Below are 23,587 nucleotides of genomic sequence, written 5' to 3'. Positions count from 1 at the left end.
CTAGATCTTACACACTGGACCTTTAACTAATATATTAAAGTTATTGTAAGTGCCTAAATACAATATTACAGTAGATGTTCATGTTTATAAATCACAACAGTGTTATGATACACTGGTAGGTCAATAGATACTTCTACTAAAAAGGAAAATGAACCAGTCAACTCTTTCAAAATTGTTTTAACCCGGTTGCTTTTATTTTTGGAGATGTAATATTCAAACAATGAAACATCATGTAAGGTGACTGCAAACCAGATAACTTTCCAAACATTTCAGAACATAAACATGCTGCATCATCACTTGCTTCATCAGATTAACAAGGTGACCAATTGTTGATTATTCAGATAAGGAGGCCTACCAACAACCCCACCCCGCTGCTCGCAGCTGCAGCGACCCCCGACACACCAACTGCACCTACAGTGACACAAACACATTGGACGATCAGTACATTTGATCAAGTTATAGTGAAAGCATTCCCAATACTGTCATCACAATACAGTGTATACAGTAATATCAAATGAAATGATATTCTGGCCACCAGAACTACTACAAAGCTGTCACATATGTTTTAATTGAGATATTGGCATAAAATATATTGTCAGTATAAGATGACTGAACAATCGAGGGAGAGAAGTAGAATAAGGGTAACAAAATTGACTGTCTACTGAAACCAAATAAAAACAGATTTAATCATAAATGAAACAACACAAAAAAATGTGCATTAGATTAAGCATGTAAATTATGGTACAGCAGATGTTAAGTGGATTAGAAAAGGTGAAAACAGTAAAAGAAACACTTAAGAATTAAGAAAATATCCCCCCAAGGACAGTTCAAACCAAAATAAACCATCTACTGTTTACCTATTGTTGGAATAATAGCCACTGTACTTCCAGCTACCACTCCACCTCCGCTAGCCACTGCAGAAAACGACATCAGACTAGCAGCAATGGAACCTGCTGCAATTCCAGCTGAGGTGAAACCTACGACCGCAAGAACAGCAGGGGCCGCGGCCACAGTCCCTGCTGCACCTGGACGAGAACACAGCAGAGATGGAGCCTTCATAATCATTGTTGTTATTTGTTGCTATTGTTATTTCATATCTATTAATGTCTTACCTGCTCCAAATGCTAAAGCTGTCACTGAAACACAAGAAAAAAATTGTATCTTATTACAGCGAAGCTTTACAGACTTGTAGTTCATACTTTTATTAATCAAGTGAAACATGATGCTACATATAGGTGTTGATTTTCTAAAAGAATGTTTCAGTATAGTCAGAGGAAGAGTGGTACTCACAAAGGCCCATCGTTTTTTCTTTGTTCTCCTCTCAGAAAAGTTTTTCCTCTGTTGTGAGCAGCCTGGAGCTGGACTGGTATTTATACACTTCATGATGGTTTCCTCAGAAACGAAACTGTGGTACAATCTGAACACTAGGGGGCGTCTCCACAGGACTGCGGAGGAAAATAAAATTGATGAAATCCACCCAACTGAAAACAAAGGTATGGAAAATGAATCAGCAGTTCTATTATTTTCATTTAAAAAAACAAAAACAATGGCACAAGTCATGGCAAATCAAAGGTTACTCAAACAAAGGAAAGAGGTTTTTCATGAAAGCACCAGTGTACAATTAACTTATAGCTTGTCTGTTTGTAATAAAATAATTAATTTAAACATGACTGGGCTGTATCGATGAAACTTTGGCAGATACTTTGCTTGTTGAATCATAATGCTTACATTTGTACATATAAACAAAATGTGTTATTCTTTCCCAGACGATCAAACAAAAAAGCCAACAGGGGTGAAAACAAAACTTCCTTGTCAGAGGTAAAAAGTATCCTTAAACTGAGGGATGAAATCTGCACATTCTCAACAATATTAGCATGGAAGCCAGGTTACAGACCAGGAGGAAACATCTTGTGACTCTGGACTATTTTTTGATAAAGAGTGAGTCTGAATGGAGCCTGACCTGTGCTCCATGGCTGCACTGAACACATGATCTCAGTCATTTCACTCAGAATCTCTATGAGAGTTCTATGGTTTTATCACTTCACTGTTCATCTGTGTACTTTAACAACTGGAGCATTTTTCTCGTTATTGTTTGACATACATTTTCTTGTCAGCCTTGTACGTTGTTGGTGAATGTGGCTGTTTTGCATGAATGCATTTTAAGATGGCAAATGATACATATAGTTGCTGTTCTAGTTAGTCACATGTCCATCACCTACTTCATTTATCCTTCAGCAGCATTGTTACTCTCATCAACTGATTACATCCAAGCAGACACTGCAATACGTGACACGCAACTAACATTACCTAATTAGGTCAATTATAATTCTCACGCATTATGTTGTCTGATTGGATGTGGTCAGAGGATGAAAAGAACAATGACTAACTAGAACAGCAACTCCCAATCTTGGTATTTAAATTGTCTCCCACTGCCATCTCCACCTATAATAATACAAAAATATACTTTAATTATATAGCACTTTTTAAAAATAGACTTTACAAAAGTACTTTGACAACAAATCAAGAAAGGTAAATATAAACTTGAACACGTAAAAGCAATAAAAAGAGATTAAAATAAGTGAACACGTAAAATAAAAGGTGAAAAGAAAACGATAAAATAACAGTATCACACGAAAGCAACTCTATAAAAATGAGTTATAATAAGTGATTTTAAAGAAGTGCCTGACTCTGCAAGCTTTATCTCCTCAGGCCGTTTCAAAGCTGAGGGGCCCTGATGGCAAAAGCAGGGTCACCTTTTGTTCGGAACAGCAAGCAGGGTTCCACCTGAGGATCTAAGGCTGTGTGAAAGTAATATGGGGTCATAAATTCTGTGATGTGTCTTGGAGCCAGACCTTGGCATGCTTTAAAAGTGATCAGTAAAATCCTAAAATCAATTCTAAAACGTACAGGGACCAATGAAGAGAAGCAAGGATTGGGTGGTGTGATTTTGCCTTGTAAGTGCACAGTGGTATTCAGGAAAACAAAAGTAGACCTGATATATGGTGATCATGGTGAACCTTCACCTGTTTCAATGTAGAAAAGAAGGTTTGGACCTGAAGGTTGTGGCACCTCCAATAAATATTAACAGTTCAGTGTGGAGAATTTAGTGACATCTGGTGGAGAATTTTCATATTGCAGCTGAATACCCCTCACCTCACCCTCCTCTTCTGAACATGAGAGAGAACCTGTGGTAACCTTCAGTTGTCATAAAAACTCAGAAGATGTTTAGGTTGTTCAGTCTGGGCTACTGTAAGAAACATGGTGGCCTCCGTAAAGAGGATCCGCTCCTTACGTAATTAAAAAAGGCTCATTGGGGGGTAAAGAAAACAATTACTGCAATATAGAAGAAACACACTGGTGAGAACATCACTAGGATCACTTTATATTCAGTTTCTGCCAGTAGATCCCTTTCACCTAGATCTTACACACTGGACCTTTAACCAATATATTAAAGTTATTGTAAGTGCCTAAATACAATATTACAGTACATATTCATGTTTATAAATCACAACAGTGTTATGATACACTGGTAGGTAAATAGATAATTCAACTAAAAAGGACAATGAACCAGTCAACTCTTTCAAATGTGTTTTAACTCGGTTGCTTTTATTTTCGGAGATGTAAGATTCAAACAATGAAACATCATGTCAGGTGACTGCAAACCAGACAACTTTCCAAACATTTCAGAACATAAACATGCTGCTTCATCACTTGCTTCATCAGATTAACAGGATAACCAATTGTTGATTATTCAGCAAAAGAGGCTTTCCAACCACCTCCCAGCTGCTCCATCACTGGCAGCTTCACTTGGTGCCCTTGGACGCACCAGACGCACCTACAGTGACACACACACAATGGATGATCAGTACCTTTTATCAAGCAACAGAGAAAGCAATACTAATACAATCACAGATGTTACGTGGATTAGAAAAGGTGAAAACAGTGCAAGAATCAATTAAAGACCTAGAGAGAATTATTCATGCGTCCATAACCTCTCGTCTGGATTATTGTAATTCCCTGTATGTAGGCATAGACAAATCATCCATTAAACGCCTGCAGCTAGTCCAAAATGCTGCTGCTCGCCTGCTGACCAGGACAAAAAAGAGAGACCATATTACACCCATGTTGCGCCTTCTACACTGGCTTCCTATATGTCACAGGATCGTTATTAAAATCCTACTTTTATCTTTTAAATCTCTTAACAGACTGGCAATTTCTTATTTATCAGAACTTCTCATTATGCACGCTCCTGTTAGGGAACTGAGATCAGCCACTCAACTGCTCCTCGACAAACCTCAGACAAGATTAGTGACAAGAGGTGATCGCGCCTTCGCAGTAGCCGCCCCAAACCTGTGGAACAACCTACCACTTCACATTAGATCTGCCCCGTCTTTAACACAATTTAAATCCCTATTAAAATCACCTCTGTTCTCACAGGCTTTCTCCTCGAGTTGATTGCGTTTGACATTGCCATTAAGATATAGAAGTTATCCACCCAAGGACAAAATTAAAACCAAAATGAACCATCTACTGTTTACCTTTTGATTGAAAAGCAGACACCAGACTTCCTGCTCCCACTCCACCTCCGCTAGCGACTGCAGAAGCCGACATCATTTTAGCAGCCGTGGAGCCTGCCTCAATTCCACCTGAGGTGAAACCTACGGCCCCCAGAGCAACTGGGGTCTTGTCCTCAGCCACTGCTGAACACAACAGATATGAAGCCTTCATTATTATTGTTATTATGATTGTTGTTCGTGTTTTTATTATTATTAATGTTATTTATATTTCATGTCTATTAATGTCTTACCTGCTCCAACTGCTGCTTTTGTCACTGAAACACAAGAATAAAATTGCATCTTATTAGAATGAAGCTTTACAGACTTGTATTACATGCTTTTATTAATCAAGTGAAACATGATGCTACATATAGGTGTTGGTTTTCTAAAAGAATGTTTCAGTCTAGTCAGAGGAAGAGTGGTACTCACCAGGATCCATGTTTTTTCTTTGCTCTCCTCTCTGCTGTGTTTTTCCTCTGTTGTGAGCAGCCTGGAGCTGGACTGGTATTTATTCTCTTCATGATGGTTTCCTCAGAAACGAAACTGTGGTACAATCTGAACACTAGGGAGCGTCTCTACTGGACAGCTGTGGAAAATAGATATGGAAAATGAATCAGCAGTTCTGTAATTTAATTTCAAAACAAACATGGCAGAACAAATGTTAATTATATAAAGGAAGGACGTTTTCATTAAAGCACCATAAACTTAATCAAGTTGTTGTTAATGAAGAAAGCTGTACAAATAAAGATAATTTATGAAGCTTGATATGTTGATGCTATCTTCAGTAAAAGAGTCTGATTCAACCTCTTGACTAAATTCACGCTGACATTAATGTAGCTACTGATCCAACTCAATGTTTTACCAGAGAAGGAAGATGACAACTGTGTTGAACTAGACAACCATCATGATGGGAGACACTTCATCATCCAACCATTATCTAAACTACTGATGAATTGAGGGGCTGGAGTCTCTGGTTCCTGTGGATAAACTGTATGATAAACACCTGCGGGGAATTTCATTCTTCTAACCCTAGCCCCTCATCAAATTTGATACAAATATAAATGTGACCAAATATAAAACTTAATGAAATGTATGCGGATACTGCAAGGCAATAATTCAGGTTTTGTCATGTCTATGGAAATATGGGTACCGAAGATACTGTTATTATCCTCATAGCTGGATTATCCTTCACCAGCATTAGAACGCAGTGGCCCGGTTCATCACAGTGTGTAAAAATCCCTCAGATAATAATAAGGTGCATCGGATCTCGGATGTAGTTGCTGAGTCTGCGTCTCTGCTTTCTCTTGCCATCTGTATATGAGACCCTTTTATAAAAGTCACTTTTATATTTTTGGCTTTTAGATACATGCACAACACTGACATACATACCTACCCGTACTCTCCGATCTTCCTTCTGTCCACTTATTCCTTATGGGTTGTAGACCCTTTAGCTGTGCAGCCCCTCGTTTCTGGAACTCTCTTCATCTTTGACAATTACTTTGTACCCAACTTCAAATCCCACCTCAAACCCCTTCATTTTAGACAGGTTTATTCTGTGTGGAAATGCCCTGTATGAAGCTTTGCTTTATACCAGTTTTTATAATACAGCACATGTTAAACACAGTTACAAGGTGCTTTACTAGTTATAAATAGGGCAGACAGGAAAAAGATCAAAAGCAATTGGAAAATCACAGCATTAGAGCACAGATGGAGAAATAAAAAGTGTCACAGATGAGAAACCAGTAAAATGATTATAAAATGATAAAGATAGATGCTAAGATCAGAACTAGGAGAAAGCCCTCCTAAACAGACAGATTTAAAAGGAGTTTGACAGATAGATGTCCTCAGAGTGGGAGAACCTGATAGAAAAGACCCAGCTGCCTTCGGTCCTCAGCCGGGACTTTAGAATGGTGAGCAGGGCCTTTGATTTAACATCTTAACTGATGATAACAGGAATAAATTTAAGACTTGTTTAAGAAATAGTTGTGACTTCAGTCAGGACTTCCTTTTCTCTTTGTCACTGGCACCTCCAGTAAATATTAACAGTTCAGTGTGTCGTATTAGTGACATCTAGTGGTGAGCTTTCATATTGCAGCTGAAAACCCCTCATCCTCCCCTTCCAAACACAAGAGAGAAACTGTTGCCTTCAGTTGTCATGGAAACTCAAAAGATGTTTAGTTTGATCAGTCTGGGTGTCTGTAAAAAACATGGCAGCCTCCGTCAAGAGGACCCGCTCCTGATGTAAATATAAAAGGCTCATTGGGGGGTAAAGAAAATATTCCTACAATATAGATGAAAGACACTGGTGAGAACATCACTAGGATCAATTTATATTCAGTATCTGCCAGTAGATCCCTTTCACCTAGATCTTACACACTGGACCTTTAACAAATATATTAAAGTCATTTTAAGTGCTTAAATACAATATTACGGTACAAATTTTTGTTTATAAATCACGACAGTGTTATGATACACTGGTATATAAATAGATACTTCAACTAAAAAAGGACAATGAACCAGTCAACTCTTTCAAATGTGTTTTAACTCGGTTGCTTTTATTTTCGGAGATGAAAGATTCAAACAATGAAACATCATGTCAGGTGACTGCAAACCTGAAAACTTTCCAAACATTTCAGAACATAAACATGCTGCATCATCACTTGCTTCATCAGATTAACAGGATAACCAATTGTTGATTATTCAGCAAAAGAGGCTTTCCAACCACCTCCCAGCTGCTCCATCACTGGCAGCTTCACTTGGTGCCCTTGGACGCACCAGACGCACCTACAGTGACACACACACAATGGATGATCAGTACCTTTTATCAAGCAACAGAGAAAGCAATACTAATACAATCACAGATGTTACGTGGATTAGAAAAGGTGAAAACAGTGCAAGAATCAATTAAAGACCTAGAGAGAATTATTCATGCGTCCATAACCTCTCGTCTGGATTATTGTAATTCCCTGTATGTAGGCATAGACAAATCATCCATTAAACGCCTGCAGCTAGTCCAAAATGCTGCTGCTCGCCTGCTGACCAGGACAAAAAAGAGAGACCATATTACACCCATGTTGCGCCTTCTACACTGGCTTCCTATATGTCACAGGATCGTTATTAAAATCCTACTTTTATCTTTTAAATCTCTTAACAGACTGGCAATTTCTTATTTATCAGAACTTCTCATTATGCACGCTCCTGTTAGGGAACTGAGATCAGCCACTCAACTGCTCCTCGACAAACCTCAGACAAGATTAGTGACAAGAGGTGATCGCGCCTTCGCAGTAGCCGCCCCAAACCTGTGGAACAACCTACCACTTCACATTAGATCTGCCCCGTCTTTAACACAATTTAAATCCCTATTAAAATCACCTCTGTTCTCACAGGCTTTCTCCTCGAGTTGATTGCGTTTGACATTGCCATTAAGATATAGAAGTTATCCACCCAAGGACAAAATTAAAACCAAAATGAACCATCTACTGTTTACCTTTTGATTGAAAAGCAGACACCAGACTTCCTGCTCCCACTCCACCTCCGCTAGCGACTGCAGAAGCCGACATCATTTTAGCAGCCGTGGAGCCTGCCTCAATTCCACCTGAGGTGAAACCTACGGCCCCCAGAGCAACTGGGGTCTTGTCCTCAGCCACTGCTGAACACAACAGATATGAAGCCTTCATTATTATTGTTATTATGATTGTTGTTCGTGTTTTTATTATTATTAATGTTATTTATATTTCATGTCTATTAATGTCTTACCTGCTCCAACTGCTGCTTTTGTCACTGAAACACAAGAATAAAATTGCATCTTATTAGAATGAAGCTTTACAGACTTGTATTACATGCTTTTATTAATCAAGTGAAACATGATGCTACATATAGGTGTTGGTTTTCTAAAAGAATGTTTCAGTCTAGTCAGAGGAAGAGTGGTACTCACCAGGATCCATGTTTTTTCTTTGCTCTCCTCTCTGCTGTGTTTTTCCTCTGTTGTGAGCAGCCTGGAGCTGGACTGGTATTTATTCTCTTCATGATGGTTTCCTCAGAAACGAAACTGTGGTACAATCTGAACACTAGGGAGCGTCTCTACTGGACAGCTGTGGAAAATAGATATGGAAAATGAATCAGCAGTTCTGTAATTTAATTTCAAAACAAACATGGCAGAACAAATGTTAATTATATAAAGGAAGGACGTTTTCATTAAAGCACCATAAACTTAATCAAGTTGTTGTTAATGAAGAAAGCTGTACAAATAAAGATAATTTATGAAGCTTGATATGTTGATGCTATCTTCAGTAAAAGAGTCTGATTCAACCTCTTGACTAAATTCACGCTGACATTAATGTAGCTACTGATCCAACTCAATGTTTTACCAGAGAAGGAAGATGACAACTGTGTTGAACTAGACAACCATCATGATGGGAGACACTTCATCATCCAACCATTATCTAAACTACTGATGAATTGAGGGGCTGGAGTCTCTGGTTCCTGTGGATAAACTGTATGATAAACACCTGCGGGGAATTTCATTCTTCTAACCCTAGCCCCTCATCAAATTTGATACAAATATAAATGTGACCAAATATAAAACTTAATGAAATGTATGCGGATACTGCAAGGCAATAATTCAGGTTTTGTCATGTCTATGGAAATATGGGTACCGAAGATACTGTTATTATCCTCATAGCTGGATTATCCTTCACCAGCATTAGAACGCAGTGGCCCGGTTCATCACAGTGTGTAAAAATCCCTCAGATAATAATAAGGTGCATCGGATCTCGGATGTAGTTGCTGAGTCTGCGTCTCTGCTTTCTCTTGCCATCTGTATATGAGACCCTTTTATAAAAGTCACTTTTATATTTTTGGCTTTTAGATACATGCACAACACTGACATACATACCTACCCGTACTCTCCGATCTTCCTTCTGTCCACTTATTCCTTATGGGTTGTAGACCCTTTAGCTGTGCAGCCCCTCGTTTCTGGAACTCTCTTCATCTTTGACAATTACTTTGTACCCAACTTCAAATCCCACCTCAAACCCCTTCATTTTAGACAGGTTTATTCTGTGTGGAAATGCCCTGTATGAAGCTTTGCTTTATACCAGTTTTTATAATACAGCACATGTTAAACACAGTTACAAGGTGCTTTACTAGTTATAAATAGGGCAGACAGGAAAAAGATCAAAAGCAATTGGAAAATCACAGCATTAGAGCACAGATGGAGAAATAAAAAGTGTCACAGATGAGAAACCAGTAAAATGATTATAAAATGATAAAGATAGATGCTAAGATCAGAACTAGGAGAAAGCCCTCCTAAACAGACAGATTTAAAAGGAGTTTGACAGATAGATGTCCTCAGAGTGGGAGAACCTGATAGAAAAGACCCAGCTGCCTTCGGTCCTCAGCCGGGACTTTAGAATGGTGAGCAGGGCCTTTGATTTAACATCTTAACTGATGATAACAGGAATAAATTTAAGACTTGTTTAAGAAATAGTTGTGACTTCAGTCAGGACTTCCTTTTCTCTTTGTCACTGGCACCTCCAGTAAATATTAACAGTTCAGTGTGTCGTATTAGTGACATCTAGTGGTGAGCTTTCATATTGCAGCTGAAAACCCCTCATCCTCCCCTTCCAAACACAAGAGAGAAACTGTTGCCTTCAGTTGTCATGGAAACTCAAAAGATGTTTAGTTTGATCAGTCTGGGTGTCTGTAAAAAACATGGCAGCCTCCGTCAAGAGGACCCGCTCCTGATGTAAATATAAAAGGCTCATTGGGGGGTAAAGAAAATATTCCTACAATATAGATGAAAGACACTGGTGAGAACATCACTAGGATCAATTTATATTCAGTATCTGCCAGTAGATCCCTTTCACCTAGATCTTACACACTGGACCTTTAACAAATATATTAAAGTCATTTTAAGTGCTTAAATACAATATTACGGTACAAATTTTTGTTTATAAATCACGACAGTGTTATGATACACTGGTATATAAATAGATACTTCAACTAAAAAAGGACAATGAACCAGTCAACTCTTTCAAATGTGTTTTAACTCGGTTGCTTTTATTTTCGGAGATGAAAGATTCAAACAATGAAACATCATGTCAGGTGACTGCAAACCTGAAAACTTTCCAAACATTTCAGAACATAAACATGCTGCATCATCACTTGCTTCATCAGATTAACAAGGTGACCAATTGTTGATTATTCAGAAAAAGAGGCGTGCCACAAACCCCCCAGCTGCTCCAACACCGGCCACAGCTGCAGTGGCGGCCATTGACAAACCAGCCGCACCTACAGTGACACACACACATTGGGCGATCAGTACATTTTATCAAGCTACAGAGAAAGCAATACCAATACTATCATCACTATACAGCACATACAGTGATATCTTTATTCTACCTAAAGACTGCATTAGACAGACAGACAGATGGATAGTTTACACACAGTTCAAACCTAAATGAACCATCTGTTTACCTGCGGATTGAAGAGCAGCGACTGCACCTCCTGCTGCCACTGCACCCCCGTTAGCCACTGCAGCAGCAGACATAACTTTAGCAGCCACTGAGCCTGCTGCCACTCCAGCTGCGGTGAAACCTGCGGCCCCGAGAACAACAGGGGCTGCCGCCACAGCCCCTACTGCACCTGGACAAGAACACAGCAGAGATGGAGCCTTCATTATTATTGTTGTTGTTGTTGCTATTGTTATTTCATGTCTATTAACGTCTTACCTCCTACTATTGCTGCACCTGTCACTGAAACACAAGAATAGAATTGCCTCTTATTACAGCGAAGCTTTACAGACTTGTATTACATACTTTTATTTATAAAGTGAAACATGATGCTACATATAGATGTTGATTTTCTAAAAGAAGGTTTTAGTATAGTCAGAGAACGAGTGATACTCACAAGGATCCATGTTTTTTCTTTGCTGTTTTTACTCTGTTGTGAGCAGCATACACGTGATGAAGGTTTCACCAGAAACGAAACAGTGTTTTTCATCTGTTGTGAGCAGCCTGGAGCTGGACTGCTATTTATACACTTCATGATGGTTTCTTCAAAAACGAAACCGTCGTACAATCTGAACACTAGGGGGCGTCTCTACTGGACTGCCGAGGAAAACCAACCTGATGAAGTCCATGCAGTTCTCTGCCTTTCTTGAGATACACCTCTTTACGTGAGATAGAAATAGAGGAGAACTTGTCATACTTGTTAGATTTTTTTTAATTATTTTAATTCTGGGCATCATCTCAGTTTTGTGATGATTTTCTTATGTGTCAAAAACATCCTGAGGGTGTCTGGGCTGAACTGTCTGCCCCTGTAAAAGCTGTGGCACTCCAAAGTATAATGAAGACAGTAGACACACACAGGAAATGTTTGCTGATTCATTTATTTCATGCTGTGCGTATGTTTTGACTATAAGACACAACAATCTGTCTCTGATCTATATATTGACTGATTTGGAACTTGTGTTGATTTAGCTCAGTCACACTGGGTGATTCACTGACTTATTCACTTCCTTCCTGCTGGACACACAGAAACCCAATGAAACAGGAGTCTTCCACAGTTTAAGTCATGTTTTTTTATTCCACATTCCAAATGTATGAATTTTTGATTAGCTCCTTTATTTAAGGGGACTTTTTCAATCTTGCTTTTCAGTCGAAGATTATCTGCTGATGAGGCGCGTCAGCCCTGCCACTGCTGCTCCGGTGCTGGCCACAGCTCCAGTGACAGCCCACGACAGACCAGCAGCACCTGCAGTGACACCAGTGGCTTGATTCTTGATAGCGAGCTACAGACAAACCATGTTATCAAGCCAGACTCAAGACACAATATTACAACACTCAGTGTCATTACATTGAACCTTCACTCTTCAGTTTGTTAAAGGGATAGTTCAGCCAAAAATGAATATTCACAAGTTATCCACTTACCACTATGCCGATGGAGGGGTGGGTGAAGTGTTTGAGTCCACAAAACCCTTTTGGAGTTTCAGGGATCAACAGTGTTCCAGCCAAATTCAATACAATTGAAGTAAATGGTGACCAATTGATGAGTGAATTTTCATTTTTGGGGGAACCATCCCTTTAAACTAGTGCCGTGCTCATTCTAAACCTGCCTGTTTGTTCTGTTCTCCTGGTCTCTGTTAAAGCTCCGGAGCTACATCACTATATTACTATTTATTGTTTGGGGGCTGGATGTTGAGTGGCAGATATCTTAACAAACAGTCTTTGGGGCAAAGTTAGAAAACTTGATCCTGTACCTGGTTTATCTACAATTTATAATTATAGTCAGTGTTCAAAGGTCTCTTGGCAACTTCGTCCCTGTCCTCCACGTGTAAGGCTCCACTTTTTCATCCTGAGATTTTTGTATTCTATATATATATATATATATATTGTTTTTCATTTTTGCATCTGTCACATGTTAGAAACATCATCAACCCCCTCAGATTATTGTGATCAGATTATTAAATACTGCACTAATAATCCATGTACATCCTTGTACAGGACTTCATGTTTTTCAGAGAGACATCACCTTTAAAACCATCCTAAAATACCTGCTGATTGCAGAACAGCCACCAGACTTCCTGCGGCCACTCCTCCTCCGCCTGCGACTGCAGCAGACGACATCATGGTTGCAGCCATGGAGCCTGCAGCTATTCCAGCTGAGGTGAAGCCCATGACTCCCAGAGACACAGGAACCAGGACCACAGCACCTGCTGCTCATGGACATGAACACGGAGAATGTGCTGATTGATTCAATGGCTAATCGAGTCATTGCACAGTAAAGTGTGTTAAAGGGTTAGTGAATCTCTTTTTGGACTCATCCTGCTGTCTTAATTCTGTTTTTAATAAATAGTTTTTACTGCTTTCACATGAGGCTATTGGATTACATGTTATGCTATATTAATAAAGTTTATTATGATGATGATTCTTCTTCTTATTAGCAGCAGTAGGAGAAGTATTGTTACAGAGTCTTACCTGCTCCTGCTATAATGGCGGCAGTTGTCTCTGAAACACACCATTAAAGTAATATTAACACTCCTGGCTCCTCTGGCTGAACCACAGACATCTGCTCAGGTTACTGTCATCATTACATTTTGGATTTAAAGGAAAATGTAGAAATCCAAGTGTCGGTTTAATAAGACTCACCAGCCAGCCCCATGTGGTTGTTGTTGTGTTTCCTGGTCGTGGATGTGTATTGTAAAGCTGGGCTGAGATACAGAGGAGGGACACAGTCATGTAAGGCCACTGTTAATGGCCCCAGTCTGTAATTTGCCGCAGAGAAAAATTAACAAAAAGTCAAGTGAACAGCAGCACAGACCTGGTAGTCGGTCCCAGTGATGATATGTGTTGACAATAAAAGCCTCGCCCTGTTTCCGGACACGATCACGTGGTAGGTGTTGCGCACGCGCACATGGAAGGTGTGGGATCGGCCTGTGATGCAGACAAGATGCCCACTGCCACCATCGCCCCTGTGTAGCAGCGGAGCGCCGCAGACTCCCCCTGTCGTCCCCCTGCCCAGCTGCATGTTGGAGTCCCACACACGGAGCCCCATGTCTGTGGCGAATGCGAAACACACGGTCCTGAATCCGGTAAGGGCTTATTCTCCTCATCATCTTCATCTTCATCTACATCAGGAGGAGCAGGAGCTCTCTGGTGCCATCATGCAAGCTACAGACCCCCCCCCCCCACACCTCTCCTGTAGCTCACAGTGCAGATAAACACTCTATTCAAGTTGCATTGATGTCAGCATGTGTGCAGAGACGAGCTGCACGGGTCTGTGTTCACTCTGTTCACGGGTCTGTGTTCAGTTGTTAAGTTGTTGTCAGTGCAGGTGTCCACTGCTCCTCATCTCTGCCCCCCCCACCTCAGGTGATCCCATACACAGGGCCCATACCCGGAGGCCTGCACCCCGGGGAGATCATCATCATCCAGGGCACCGTGCCCCCAGATGCTGACTGGTGAGTCTGACTCAAACCAGAGGATGAGCTGAAGACGTATGGACATGTTTCTTGTCGGTAAAGCTTCAGCATTTCATATTTACCTTGAATCAGGAAAAACCTTAAAACATTGTCGTGTTTACTTAATTAGTTTCCTAAGTTCATTCTCTGCTCCACACTTACACCCTGGAACCCTCACAGCCTGAATAAATGAAAGCACTAATATGTATTTATTAGGCATGGGCAAAAATTATATTAAGGGTTAGGGTTAGAAAAAAAGGATATCGATCACTAACAAATCAAATGCCTTAGTAGTATTTCTTTTGAGTTTAAAGACAGATTTTTACTCCTGAGTGAAGGTTGTGGTTTTAAACTCTTATTTATGAACAGAGAATAAAGAACACTGTTGTTTACAACCTTGATAGTCTGATACATACATCACATAACAATAACACAATGGACAAATTGTGCAAAAACTACTTCATTCAAAATTTCCATTCCAATGAATTGAAGAATGTTTACATTGCATAGTGTCACTGAATAGTCAACACACTGACCTGGAATTAATTTGCAATAAACATTAACACTTCTAATAAAACTTTTACAGTAGAAGGTGGAAAAAAATCTAAATTGTTGCAACATGACTGGAGAAAAACAGAGGAAAAGGGACTGTGGTATTACCTCTTATACTTCAACACCCAGAATGCACCTGACCACTCAGGCCTCTCCCATTGGTTAATCTTGACCCAAACTTCAGGAATGTTTACAAAATGCTATTAAGTAAATAAAACTATGTATAGCAGGGGCGGGACTAATGATTGGCTATCGTGAAAAAAAAGACAGTGATTGTCAGCTGATCGATATAATATATGATAACAATTACTAGATGAGCCTGGATATATTTAGCTCAGCTTTGACTCAGTGGAACTTTTAAGCTCCTCTAATCCTGATTTTGCTCCATCAAACTAAACTAATCTAAGTCCTACTTCTACTTTGTGATAATTGCAGTTCATCAAATGATGAAAACCCTGTAACACACAGTAAAGCTGAGACCTTTCAGCGCCCGGCCTTTAATCCAGCGTCGGTGTGTGCCATGTCTGCAGGTTTCAGATCGACCTGTCGAGCGGCTGCAGCACCAAGCCGCGCTCTGACGTCGCCCTCCACTTCAGCCCGTGCTTCACAGGCCCCCCCAGGGTGGCATGCAACTCCCTGCTGCAGGAGAGCTGGGGCGAGGAGGAGACCCTCCATCAGCTGCCCTACAAACGCGGAGCACCCTTCGAGACCATCATCCTGGTGCATGACGACGTCTTTAAGGTCAGTGATCCTACGATGCTACCTTCAAACAACACAAGCACATAGTGAGTCAATTAATGGAAAAACTAAATGGTTCTAAAGTATCTGTCTTCGCCCATAGGTGGCAGTAAATGGTACTCACCTGCTGAGCTACAAGCACAGAATCCCACTGAACAGGGTCGACACATTTTCTATTTCGGGGAAAGTCAGGGTGTACGCTGTTGGCTACATCCCAAACTCAGTAAGTACATTTCCCTTGTTTTCATATTTTTTCCCTCACAAGCTATTGAGCTGTGAGTTTCTTTGATAGAAATGTCTTGTTTATTCATTTCTAAATGTGGCTTTCCCCCCCAGGCGATATATTCAGAATCAGGTGACTTGGTGAGTTTTTCCTTTTTGCGTCATCTTCATAAAACCCCTGTTCATGAATGTGCCCAGTGTCTTGTGATGCTGCTAAAAGTGGCTCACACTTTGTGAAGGATCTCTTTGTGCTCTGTTGACTGTTCAAGTGGGCGCGCAGACCTTTTAAGGACAGCTTTGGTTTTTCAACAGCTTGTGTCTCATTTTAGTGATGACTCTGTTGTAGTGTCTAAGATCTGGGAACATGGCTACAGCCAAGTCTAGTTGGGCAACAGACCTTCAGTGTTGTAAATAAAGTGTTGGGACGATGCTGTGGTCCCAGTTTGTGCCGGTGGAGTCATGTCCAGAGCTGTGAACATATACATTTTTGCTCAAGCATCAGGAAATAGTTTAGAATAATAAGTCCCATGTTATCTTCACTGTACACAGAACACCAAACCTACAGCTGATCACGATGTGAACACTGAAGGGTTTTCCCCATATGCACGTACATACTGAATAAACTTATATGTCAATGCTTTACAGTCCTTGTAAAATACATTCATACATAGAAACGTGGTTTTGTATCTTGTCCACTTCTTTCTTCACCTGAATTTAAAAGCCCCACCAGATGACAGCTGCATAATGAACTGTGACATCACTTCTCACTATGTTTCAATGTTGGTCCATATTAACCTCATCAATCAAACACAATACAATCAAATAACAAAGACAAATGATCCTGCAATCAAGATTAAACTAGAGTGGCACTCAGCGTGTACATGCCTCTGCCACAGTTCCCTTATTCTAATCTCCACAAAATTTCTCACATTCATAAATGTCAGTTCCCTAAATATATTGTTTTGTCAAAAACCATGAATTATCATCTGTGAAAACACTGTGAAACAAAGTCAAATGAACATTTTTGGATCTACCGCCCGATTCAGATCTCTACCATAATGTAATAGGTTCTTCCCGGACTATTAATGTTCTGACCATATCCTTCCTCCAGATTTTGTTGTGATCCTTCCTGTAGTTCTTACGAAATCTTGCTTGAAATACTAACAAACAAGAAAACCAACAACTAACTTTAAAATATACAAAAAAAAATATAGAAAAATTAGATATAACCTCCTTATCTGAGGTAAAGTGTTTAATTACAGATTTTTGAACAGGGCTTAGAGTTGCGAGTATTGATGAATGAATTACAAGATGGACAGGAAGATAATGTGATGTAATGTGTTGACAACTAAGCAGCCATTTTTAATACATCGTTCAAGTCATATTTTCCAAAGCAATATTTGTCGGGTTCAGCTTCTTAAATGTGAGGATTTGCGGCTTCGCTTTGTGATGCAGGATGTGATAATCTTAGCGTCTTGGATTATTGCCTGAACAAATAATACTTTGGATTGTGGGAAATAGCTCAGTCTTAATTGATCAAATGATTAATGGAGAAAATAATTGTATTCAATCGTTTATCCTCAGTTATGTTGTTTTCAGAGCCTCCCTTACAAAGGCAGTATTCTGAAAGGCCTGAGCCCAGGGCAGCACATCACAATCAAAGGACAGGTCAGCATGTATCCTCACAGGTAAAGTGACACATTTAACTTCACATGACAAATTAGTGTATTTATCAATCACTGATTGATTTGGCCTGTTCATGTGCTGTTGCACAGGTCTCTGTGATAATCGCTGGGCCTGAAACATTTCCTTTATGAACACTATTTACCCCTTATCCACTCTTTCTTCCAGTTTCACCGTGAACCTCTGCAACAGCAGGACGGAGAACATCGCCTTCCATCTGAACCCTCGCATGAAGTCGGGTGTGTTCATCAGGAACTCGTACCTGAGTGAGACGTGGGGTCAGGAGGAGCGGGAGCTGCCCTTCTTTCCCTTCTCACCGGGGGAGTACTTCGAGGTAGGAGCCACTGAACCACTTCACTCTACTTTGAAAAGGGTGTGCTGGATGTGGATATCACTTTAGGTAAACAATGTCACATCCTCACACAATGATGCCTTTACCTGTGCCCAGATCAGGGGTGCTTCCAAGGTAATTCATGGATCTTGATGAAAAAAATCAGGCATGTTTAGGGGACTGATATTTATGAGTTGTGTACAGATCTATGAGAATTCTTCATTACTAGTGTGTTTTTTTTTTCAGATTCTCATCCTCTGTCAGTCCCATCAGTTCAAGCTGGCAGTGAACGGCTCGCACTTGTTCGAGTTCAGACATCGAGTGCAGGACCTGAGCAGCATCGACCAGCTGGAGATCATGGGAGACCTGGAGCTCACTGATGTTAAACTGTGGTGACTCGGGACTCCACAGCATCACAGAAACCAGCGTTACTGACACCGTCGGGTCCTGGTGATCGACGGTTAATAGGCTCAGCCACAATGACGCAGACGGTGGATACTAAAAACATCAATAAAAAGGACAGCGATATATTAAACTAGTTCAACCATTGACAAAATGATCCACCTATCCAGCTCAGCGGACCGATGCATGAGCGAGGGCTGTGAGCCACCATGACCGTTTACAGTGTTTACAGAGTTAGGGTTGCCTTGGTTCATTTCTGTCTGTAGTTTCTCTCTGCTGTGATACGCCATCAGTGCACTGTATAATTAAAACAGCAAGCATTTCAATGTTAATATCATTAAGTAGGATGGAGTATTAGGAGGATATCGATTATTTTTTTGAGATTTTGAGAATCATGTTATATTATGAAAATAAAGTTGCGTTTTTAATGAGAAAAAAGTCATAATAGTACAAGCATATAGAAAAAGGTTTTAGGAAATCAGCAGCAAGGACGACCCGTGGTCTTAAGAGTTCAACTCCGTCTAGATCTAAAATCTTGAAAAAAAGAAAATAGGAAACTTCAGAAGTTTAAGTATTTTGTTATTTGTTAAACAAACATTAAAGTACATTGACAAGATGCTCCACATTCCTCATTTTTACACAGGCGACGGGTTGATCTTCTGATATTCCCCCTCCATGACGACACGCAACTTTAATTTCAGACTTCATTCTCAAAATCTGAAGAGTTTTTGTTCCCCTGTAAGTGACCATAAATATTACTCTGGCGTACATAAGCACTTAAATCCTGGCTTTGTTTAAATATCATGACAGTCTGCAATATAAAAAAATGAATGAAAATTTTGGGCCTATAATTTCTTTTGGAGCAAAGCTCAATAAATCCAATTTATTGTGCAGCTAAGTTAAAGAAATCATTTTTAATAAAATGTTTTGTGATTACTATTTTCTTTGTTGAAAAAAATGGATTGTAATATTAACATTTTTGACTGCAATATTCTGCCCACTTCTAGATTTACCTTTCTTCCTGTTTTTTTATCCTCAGCATTCTTAAACACAACTCTGCGTGTGCGTGACCAATTGAAATCTATTCATGTTTTAGTGCCGCAGAAATAAAGCACAGTGCAGTACAGGGTCAATTCAAACTCTTTATAATAACCTAACAAATGCTGTTTTGCTATCTTTATGTAAGCTGTAGACTAAATAGGAATCCTGCATCGCTTGTCTCACTATTGTCATTTTCCAAACTAAAAAAATTTCCCTATTGTAAAAATGTATTAAAAATCTTCCCTATATCATAAATGATTTAATAAATAAATGTGTTACTGTTTGATGCGTCTACATGGCTTTTGTGTGATGGATTGTTCAGACATTGGGAATTTTCATGCACTACTTGTGCTCAGCCACAAGGTGGTGGAAGAGTTATATGTTTACTGACCGTCTTGCATTACCCAGACTCCTTCACCAACCACCTCCTGTCAGTGAACGCCAGACTTTTTTTTTATGGGGGATAAAGAAGCAGTAGTTCCCTCTTTAAGTCCCTACACTTCAGTCTTAATTTTGAAAAAAAAAACTTTCCAAAAGTTAGCGCCTGAGGCCGCAGCAGAACCGTCGAGATGAACGGAAGAATAAATGGCCTCAAGTCTTAAACTTCTTTGAACATCCATAGATGTCTAGAAACATTCAGACAGGCTATTTTTCAAATCTGTCTATTTTACGTTTGAATCGCCGCAGGCATCGGTCACAAGATGAACTTTCAGGAAATGCTATCACCACATGACTCACATTAGCACTTACTGCACTGTGCATCTTCAACCTCAATATTAATCAAATGGCTTCTGATAAAAAGTTGGTGTTTTATTAATATCCACAGGAAATATAATTTGTAGAGGTGTTGTAATAACCATGGTACAGTACAACAGTCTCTTAATCTTTTTTTTTTTAAACAGATAAAAAGCAGGGTGATATGCAACATGACATCAACCATTGCACTGCTGAGAATCTCCAAGAAAAAAAGGCAGAAGACAAAAGTCCGATCAGCAACAGGCAAATCGGCTAAAGTTTGTTTTACAAAAAGTCAGGTGTGTGATCCACTGACAGACATTCAGCTCTCTGACCAAAGAACTGTTATATTCTGTCAAAACATGGATTCTTGTTTTAGCTTGACACCGCTCAAGGACATTCGCCACGAAGCTCCACTGTCCAGTCTCCAGGAAGATGGAGGATGGGATCCCTTGCACTTTAAAACATACACACACCAAAAAAAAAAGACAGAAGTGTATATCTGAGTTGTCACACATGGAACCATCTCCCAGTCCCAGCAGAAAGGTTTGGCAAGACAATGGCTGAGGACAACTGGTTTCACTTAGTCACAAACCACAGTTTCTAGCAGCTGAATTTAAACCACAGTCAGTTTCTTCTCCAGATCTCATGTCCTGCTGAGAAGAAAGGGAGGGGGTGATGTGGTTCAAAAGTGGCACAGTTTCAGGGGTTGGATGAATGTTTTTAGGGGAGAGGTGGTGGAGGGGGATGGGGGTATATTCCATTTGTCAGACGGAGCTGAGCTTTACCAGGCCTCTGACAGAGTCCTCGTGTAGCGAGTCCTGGCTGGCTGGGTTGTAGAAGCCGGCCTGCATGGTGTGGCTATGGGGGCTCCCACAGGGTAGCATACCTGGGGGCGAGGGCACTTCCTCTGGAGTGAGATAGTGGTGGTGTGCCACCGGCTCCTGAAGGGGGTGGCTGTGGTTGTGTGTGTGTGTGTGGCTGTGTCCGTGGATTGGTAACATGTCTGTGGCCTCGTGGCAGCTGAGGCTGGGGGTCGACGTTGGAGGCGTGGGCTGCCCGAAGGGGAGCGAGCTGCACGGCCCGGACAGGGTGAGGGAGTTGCGGCCCGGTAGAGAGACCCCGTTTTCGGGAGAGGTCGTCAGGATGACTGGTTCGCTGCTCTGCTGCTGGAGGAGAGGGATGGTGGCGGCCTGCAAAACGAATTTGGTGCCTTGAATGCACTGGTCTTGATCACACTGCGAGGAAGCAGCCGGAAGCAAGAGACAGAACAACACAGGAGGGGATGTGACAGCCAGCGATAGATAAGGTGCAGGAGGTGAGAGATAGAAATAGAAAAATAGGGAGAGGTGGTGTGGAAAATTAGATGAAGGAGGAAACAAGGGATCGAGATGTGAGAAGACAACAGAGGAGGGGACAGGTGATTGAATAAGGGAGAGACAAAAAAAGAGACAAAGATGTTAGTACCCTGGTTAGAATCAGAGCCACACAGCGAACCTGCACCAGCTTATTTATCCATCCTAGTAAAAGCAGAGTCAATAGAAACAGTTGAACATTCAGGGCTATTCAGTCACTGCTTCATGACCTATTGATCTATTCGCTGGAAAGCGCACGTCTAAAAGTGGAGCAGAGTAACTGGGTTAGGGCACAGAGTCATCAATACCACACATTAGCCATAGGGAGATTAGCCTTAACCCCATCAGCCCTTTACCACCACGGAGCAATCATGTGTATCAGAGGGCAGCTACAGATGAAACAGCACGAGTGGTGCAGAGGTGACAGGAATATATACAAAAAATAATAAACAAACAGGAGAGTACGTTAAAGCCTCCCAGCATCGCGCTCACACAGTCCAACTGACAAGATGTTGGAAGTAGAATGATTTGTCCCACAACGTCTAACTTTTCTTTATCAATCTCACTGACCTAGAGATGTGATTCCAGGTATCCTCTTATCGCCGCACGCCTTAACTGCTCTCCACGTATTACTTTACAAGCCAGGCTCCTCTCTAGGTTGTTAGATACTCATTTGACTCAAGGTTATTGAACTCAAATGACACCGACCCTCAGTTTCCTCCACGCTAACAAACAGCCACATCATCGTAACTGTGATGGGTGTAAGATTCATATATCTTTTTCTCTACAATATGGTTGTTTCATGTGTTAAGACTGAGGACTGTCCGTCCCCTAAAGCACACACAAAACCTCTAGGAACAAGAGGTACATTGACTGAAGATAAGTTGAATAAAAAAAAGCAGCTTGACATCACTTGTGGGCTCTGAGAAATTGTAATTTTGCCTTTCTGACTTCTCAGTGAACAAAAAGTGAAACTGACAACAGGGCTGTTGGGTGTCAGTCCCTCATCACTCACTGTGTATCATCCAGGAAATTGTGGTTGATAAAGTTGCTGTGCGTGCGTGCATGCATTTGAGTGTGTGTGTGTGTGTCTTGTATAAAAATAGCTTGAATACAAAAGAAGAGGATGTACAAAGAGGAGAAAAGGAAGGAAGAAACAGTGAAGAACAAACATGGAAATAGTTAAAAGGCCAAATGTAGATCATGTGCTCCGACATTCTGCATATTTAACATATAACACAACATTAGTAAAAATAAATCTGAAAAAAATTATAGCAGCATTCATATAAAGGCTTGTGTAAGAATCGATCTTTTATAAAGTGGGTAAACTGACGTGAAGAAAACAATGACTGCTTTCAATCAAACTATCCATTTCCCCCAAAATCAAATCCCCAATGGAGGTTTTATGTTAACTAGGTGTAACGTGACATCATATCAGACTGTTACCGGGGGAACCATTTGCAAGGCTTCTGCATACGAGGCTGTGGTTGTTAAGCTGCATCACAGACAAAGTACCTCACAAAGAAACAGGGCTTTTGACTGTGCCAAGGAAAGAAAATGCTACTTCTAGGTATTAACAAAGCAGGGGACAGACGTCATTACGGTTAGTCCACACACGCAGAACCAGGAGACGGATGATGCTCATTTGCTCACGTATGACATCTCAATGAGAACGAGCAAAATGAGGTTGTGTTTGGAAAGACCACAACATAAGGACTGTGGCACAGAGCTGTGTGTGAATAACTCTTAAATCTAGCATGTAATCTGTGAAGTAAACAGTTAAAGAGAACAACAGAGGACTTGTTGCTTCTGTTCAGGCTCCAGAGACCAACTGGTCAGTGAGGTCAGTACAATGTCTGCTTTGCAACGACGGCAGTTCTCTCGCAGGGACAGACATCGCAGAGAATATCTGTTTACAGACTGAGGTATACTTTCTGTTCAGGAGTTGTTTATTAAATATTGTGTCTTTTTGACTCCTGCTCATTTCATCTCGTTGGCTCAGAGCACACGC

The 23,587-nt window shown here is 40.6% G+C and overlaps 7 protein-coding genes across 11 annotated transcripts in view; 1 reads left to right on the top strand and 6 right to left on the bottom strand.

Moving 5' to 3' along the window:
• Positions 1 to 172: 172 nt before the first annotated feature.
• Positions 173 to 1,400, bottom strand: LOC128451149 (interferon alpha-inducible protein 27-like protein 2). The gene is made up of 4 exons (XM_053434928.1): positions 1,291 to 1,400; positions 1,113 to 1,136; positions 858 to 1,025; positions 173 to 411 (listed from the first exon to the last, which is right to left on the bottom strand). Exons 1-4 carry the CDS (start codon positions 1,298 to 1,300, stop codon positions 338 to 340), a joined length of 276 nt encoding a protein of 91 aa, XP_053290903.1. The 5' UTR covers positions 1,301 to 1,400; the 3' UTR covers positions 173 to 337.
• A 2,185-nt stretch (positions 1,401 to 3,585) lies between these two features.
• On the bottom strand, positions 3,586 to 5,120 carry LOC128451148 (interferon alpha-inducible protein 27-like protein 2). Of its 2 annotated transcripts, none has more exons than XM_053434925.1 (4): positions 4,986 to 5,120; positions 4,808 to 4,831; positions 4,539 to 4,700; positions 3,586 to 3,835 (listed from the first exon to the last, which is right to left on the bottom strand). In XM_053434925.1, the coding sequence occupies exons 1-4, from the start codon at positions 4,993 to 4,995 to the stop codon at positions 3,804 to 3,806; spliced, it is 228 nt and encodes a 75-aa protein (XP_053290900.1). In that variant the 5' UTR covers positions 4,996 to 5,120; the 3' UTR covers positions 3,586 to 3,803. The 2 variants fall into 2 exon arrangements, with proteins under 2 accessions (XP_053290900.1, XP_053290901.1); XM_053434926.1 differs by having other exon boundaries at positions 4,539 to 4,697; positions 4,986 to 5,098.
• A 1,970-nt stretch (positions 5,121 to 7,090) lies between these two features.
• On the bottom strand, positions 7,091 to 8,625 carry LOC128450880 (interferon alpha-inducible protein 27-like protein 2). 2 transcript variants are annotated; one of them, XM_053434623.1, is made up of 4 exons: positions 8,491 to 8,625; positions 8,313 to 8,336; positions 8,044 to 8,205; positions 7,091 to 7,340 (listed from the first exon to the last, which is right to left on the bottom strand). In XM_053434623.1, exons 1-4 carry the CDS (start codon positions 8,498 to 8,500, stop codon positions 7,309 to 7,311), a joined length of 228 nt encoding a protein of 75 aa, XP_053290598.1. In that variant the 5' UTR covers positions 8,501 to 8,625; the 3' UTR covers positions 7,091 to 7,308. The 2 variants fall into 2 exon arrangements, with proteins under 2 accessions (XP_053290598.1, XP_053290599.1); XM_053434624.1 differs by having other exon boundaries at positions 8,044 to 8,202; positions 8,491 to 8,603.
• Positions 8,626 to 10,595: 1,970 nt separating this feature from the next.
• Positions 10,596 to 11,600, bottom strand: LOC128450501 (interferon alpha-inducible protein 27-like protein 2A). The gene is made up of 4 exons (XM_053433993.1): positions 11,466 to 11,600; positions 11,288 to 11,311; positions 11,034 to 11,201; positions 10,596 to 10,847 (listed from the first exon to the last, which is right to left on the bottom strand). Exons 1-4 carry the CDS (start codon positions 11,473 to 11,475, stop codon positions 10,762 to 10,764), a joined length of 288 nt encoding a protein of 95 aa, XP_053289968.1. The 5' UTR covers positions 11,476 to 11,600; the 3' UTR covers positions 10,596 to 10,761.
• A 330-nt stretch (positions 11,601 to 11,930) lies between these two features.
• Positions 11,931 to 13,969, bottom strand: LOC128450500 (interferon alpha-inducible protein 27-like protein 2A). The gene is made up of 5 exons (XM_053433992.1): positions 13,878 to 13,969; positions 13,706 to 13,767; positions 13,535 to 13,564; positions 13,111 to 13,272; positions 11,931 to 12,311 (listed from the first exon to the last, which is right to left on the bottom strand). The coding sequence occupies exons 2-5, from the start codon at positions 13,716 to 13,718 to the stop codon at positions 12,223 to 12,225; spliced, it is 294 nt and encodes a 97-aa protein (XP_053289967.1). The 5' UTR covers positions 13,719 to 13,767; positions 13,878 to 13,969; the 3' UTR covers positions 11,931 to 12,222.
• LOC128450498 (galectin-8) lies at positions 13,165 to 19,769 on the top strand. Of its 2 annotated transcripts, XM_053433990.1 has the most exons (9): positions 13,165 to 13,354; positions 13,954 to 14,148; positions 14,429 to 14,517; positions 15,600 to 15,810; positions 15,911 to 16,030; positions 16,144 to 16,170; positions 17,629 to 17,717; positions 17,881 to 18,046; positions 18,290 to 19,769. In XM_053433990.1, exons 2-9 carry the CDS (start codon positions 13,996 to 13,998, stop codon positions 18,437 to 18,439), a joined length of 1,005 nt encoding a protein of 334 aa, XP_053289965.1. In that variant the 5' UTR covers positions 13,165 to 13,354; positions 13,954 to 13,995; the 3' UTR covers positions 18,440 to 19,769. The 2 variants fall into 2 exon arrangements, with proteins under 2 accessions (XP_053289965.1, XP_053289966.1); XM_053433991.1 differs by having other exon boundaries at positions 13,165 to 14,148.
• Positions 19,008 to 23,587, bottom strand: part of zdhhc14 (zinc finger DHHC-type palmitoyltransferase 14) — a 45,649-nt gene continuing 41,069 nt past the window's right edge. The window contains exon 10 of one of the 2 annotated variants that reach the window (XM_053433988.1): positions 19,008 to 21,459. In XM_053433988.1, coding sequence (XP_053289963.1) covers positions 20,989 to 21,459 — 471 coding nt within the window. In that variant the 3' untranslated portion in view covers positions 19,008 to 20,988. The remainder of the gene's footprint in view (positions 21,460 to 23,587) is intronic. The other variant, XM_053433989.1, reaches the window with a different exon arrangement.

The sequence above is a fragment of the Pleuronectes platessa genome, chromosome 11, assembly GCF_947347685.1.
Source record: "Pleuronectes platessa chromosome 11, fPlePla1.1, whole genome shotgun sequence".
NCBI lineage: Eukaryota > Metazoa > Chordata > Actinopteri > Pleuronectiformes > Pleuronectidae > Pleuronectes > Pleuronectes platessa.
This window is presented reverse-complemented; position numbering and strand designations above follow the sequence as displayed.

What these genes read in the sequence shown, in the direction of transcription:
- LOC128450500 (XM_053433992.1), bottom strand. An exon ending in CGCCATTATAGCAGGAGCAG is followed by an intron (nt 13,273 to 13,534) that starts GTAAGACTCTGT and finishes GTCCATGAGCAG; the next exon opens with CAGGTGCTGTGGTCCTGGTT. An exon ending in GGCTGTTCTGCAATCAGCAG is followed by an intron (nt 12,312 to 13,110) that starts GTATTTTAGGAT and finishes GTGTCACTGCAG; the next exon opens with GTGCTGCTGGTCTGTCGTGG.
- LOC128450880 (XM_053434623.1), bottom strand. An exon ending in AAAAGCAGCAGTTGGAGCAG is followed by an intron (nt 8,206 to 8,312) that starts GTAAGACATTAA and finishes TGTTGTGTTCAG; the next exon opens with CAGTGGCTGAGGACAAGACC. An exon ending in GTCTGCTTTTCAATCAAAAG is followed by an intron (nt 7,341 to 8,043) that starts GTAAACAGTAGA and finishes GTGTCACTGTAG; the next exon opens with GTGCGTCTGGTGCGTCCAAG.
- LOC128450498 (XM_053433990.1), top strand. Translation starts at nt 13,996, where the DNA reads ATGCAGACAAGATGCCCACTGCCACCATCGCCCCTGTGTAGCAGCGGA. An exon ending in GTGCCCCCAGATGCTGACTG is followed by an intron (nt 14,518 to 15,599) that starts GTGAGTCTGACT and finishes CCATGTCTGCAG; the next exon opens with GTTTCAGATCGACCTGTCGA. An exon ending in TGCATGACGACGTCTTTAAG is followed by an intron (nt 15,811 to 15,910) that starts GTCAGTGATCCT and finishes CTTCGCCCATAG; the next exon opens with GTGGCAGTAAATGGTACTCA.
- LOC128451149 (XM_053434928.1), bottom strand. An exon ending in AGCTTTAGCATTTGGAGCAG is followed by an intron (nt 1,026 to 1,112) that starts GTAAGACATTAA and finishes GTTCTCGTCCAG; the next exon opens with GTGCAGCAGGGACTGTGGCC. An exon ending in GGCTATTATTCCAACAATAG is followed by an intron (nt 412 to 857) that starts GTAAACAGTAGA and finishes GTGTCACTGTAG; the next exon opens with GTGCAGTTGGTGTGTCGGGG.
- LOC128451148 (XM_053434925.1), bottom strand. An exon ending in AAAAGCAGCAGTTGGAGCAG is followed by an intron (nt 4,701 to 4,807) that starts GTAAGACATTAA and finishes TGTTGTGTTCAG; the next exon opens with CAGTGGCTGAGGACAAGACC. An exon ending in GTCTGCTTTTCAATCAAAAG is followed by an intron (nt 3,836 to 4,538) that starts GTAAACAGTAGA and finishes GTGTCACTGTAG; the next exon opens with GTGCGTCTGGTGCGTCCAAG.
- LOC128450501 (XM_053433993.1), bottom strand. An exon ending in AGGTGCAGCAATAGTAGGAG is followed by an intron (nt 11,202 to 11,287) that starts GTAAGACGTTAA and finishes GTTCTTGTCCAG; the next exon opens with GTGCAGTAGGGGCTGTGGCG. An exon ending in CGCTGCTCTTCAATCCGCAG is followed by an intron (nt 10,848 to 11,033) that starts GTAAACAGATGG and finishes GTGTCACTGTAG; the next exon opens with GTGCGGCTGGTTTGTCAATG.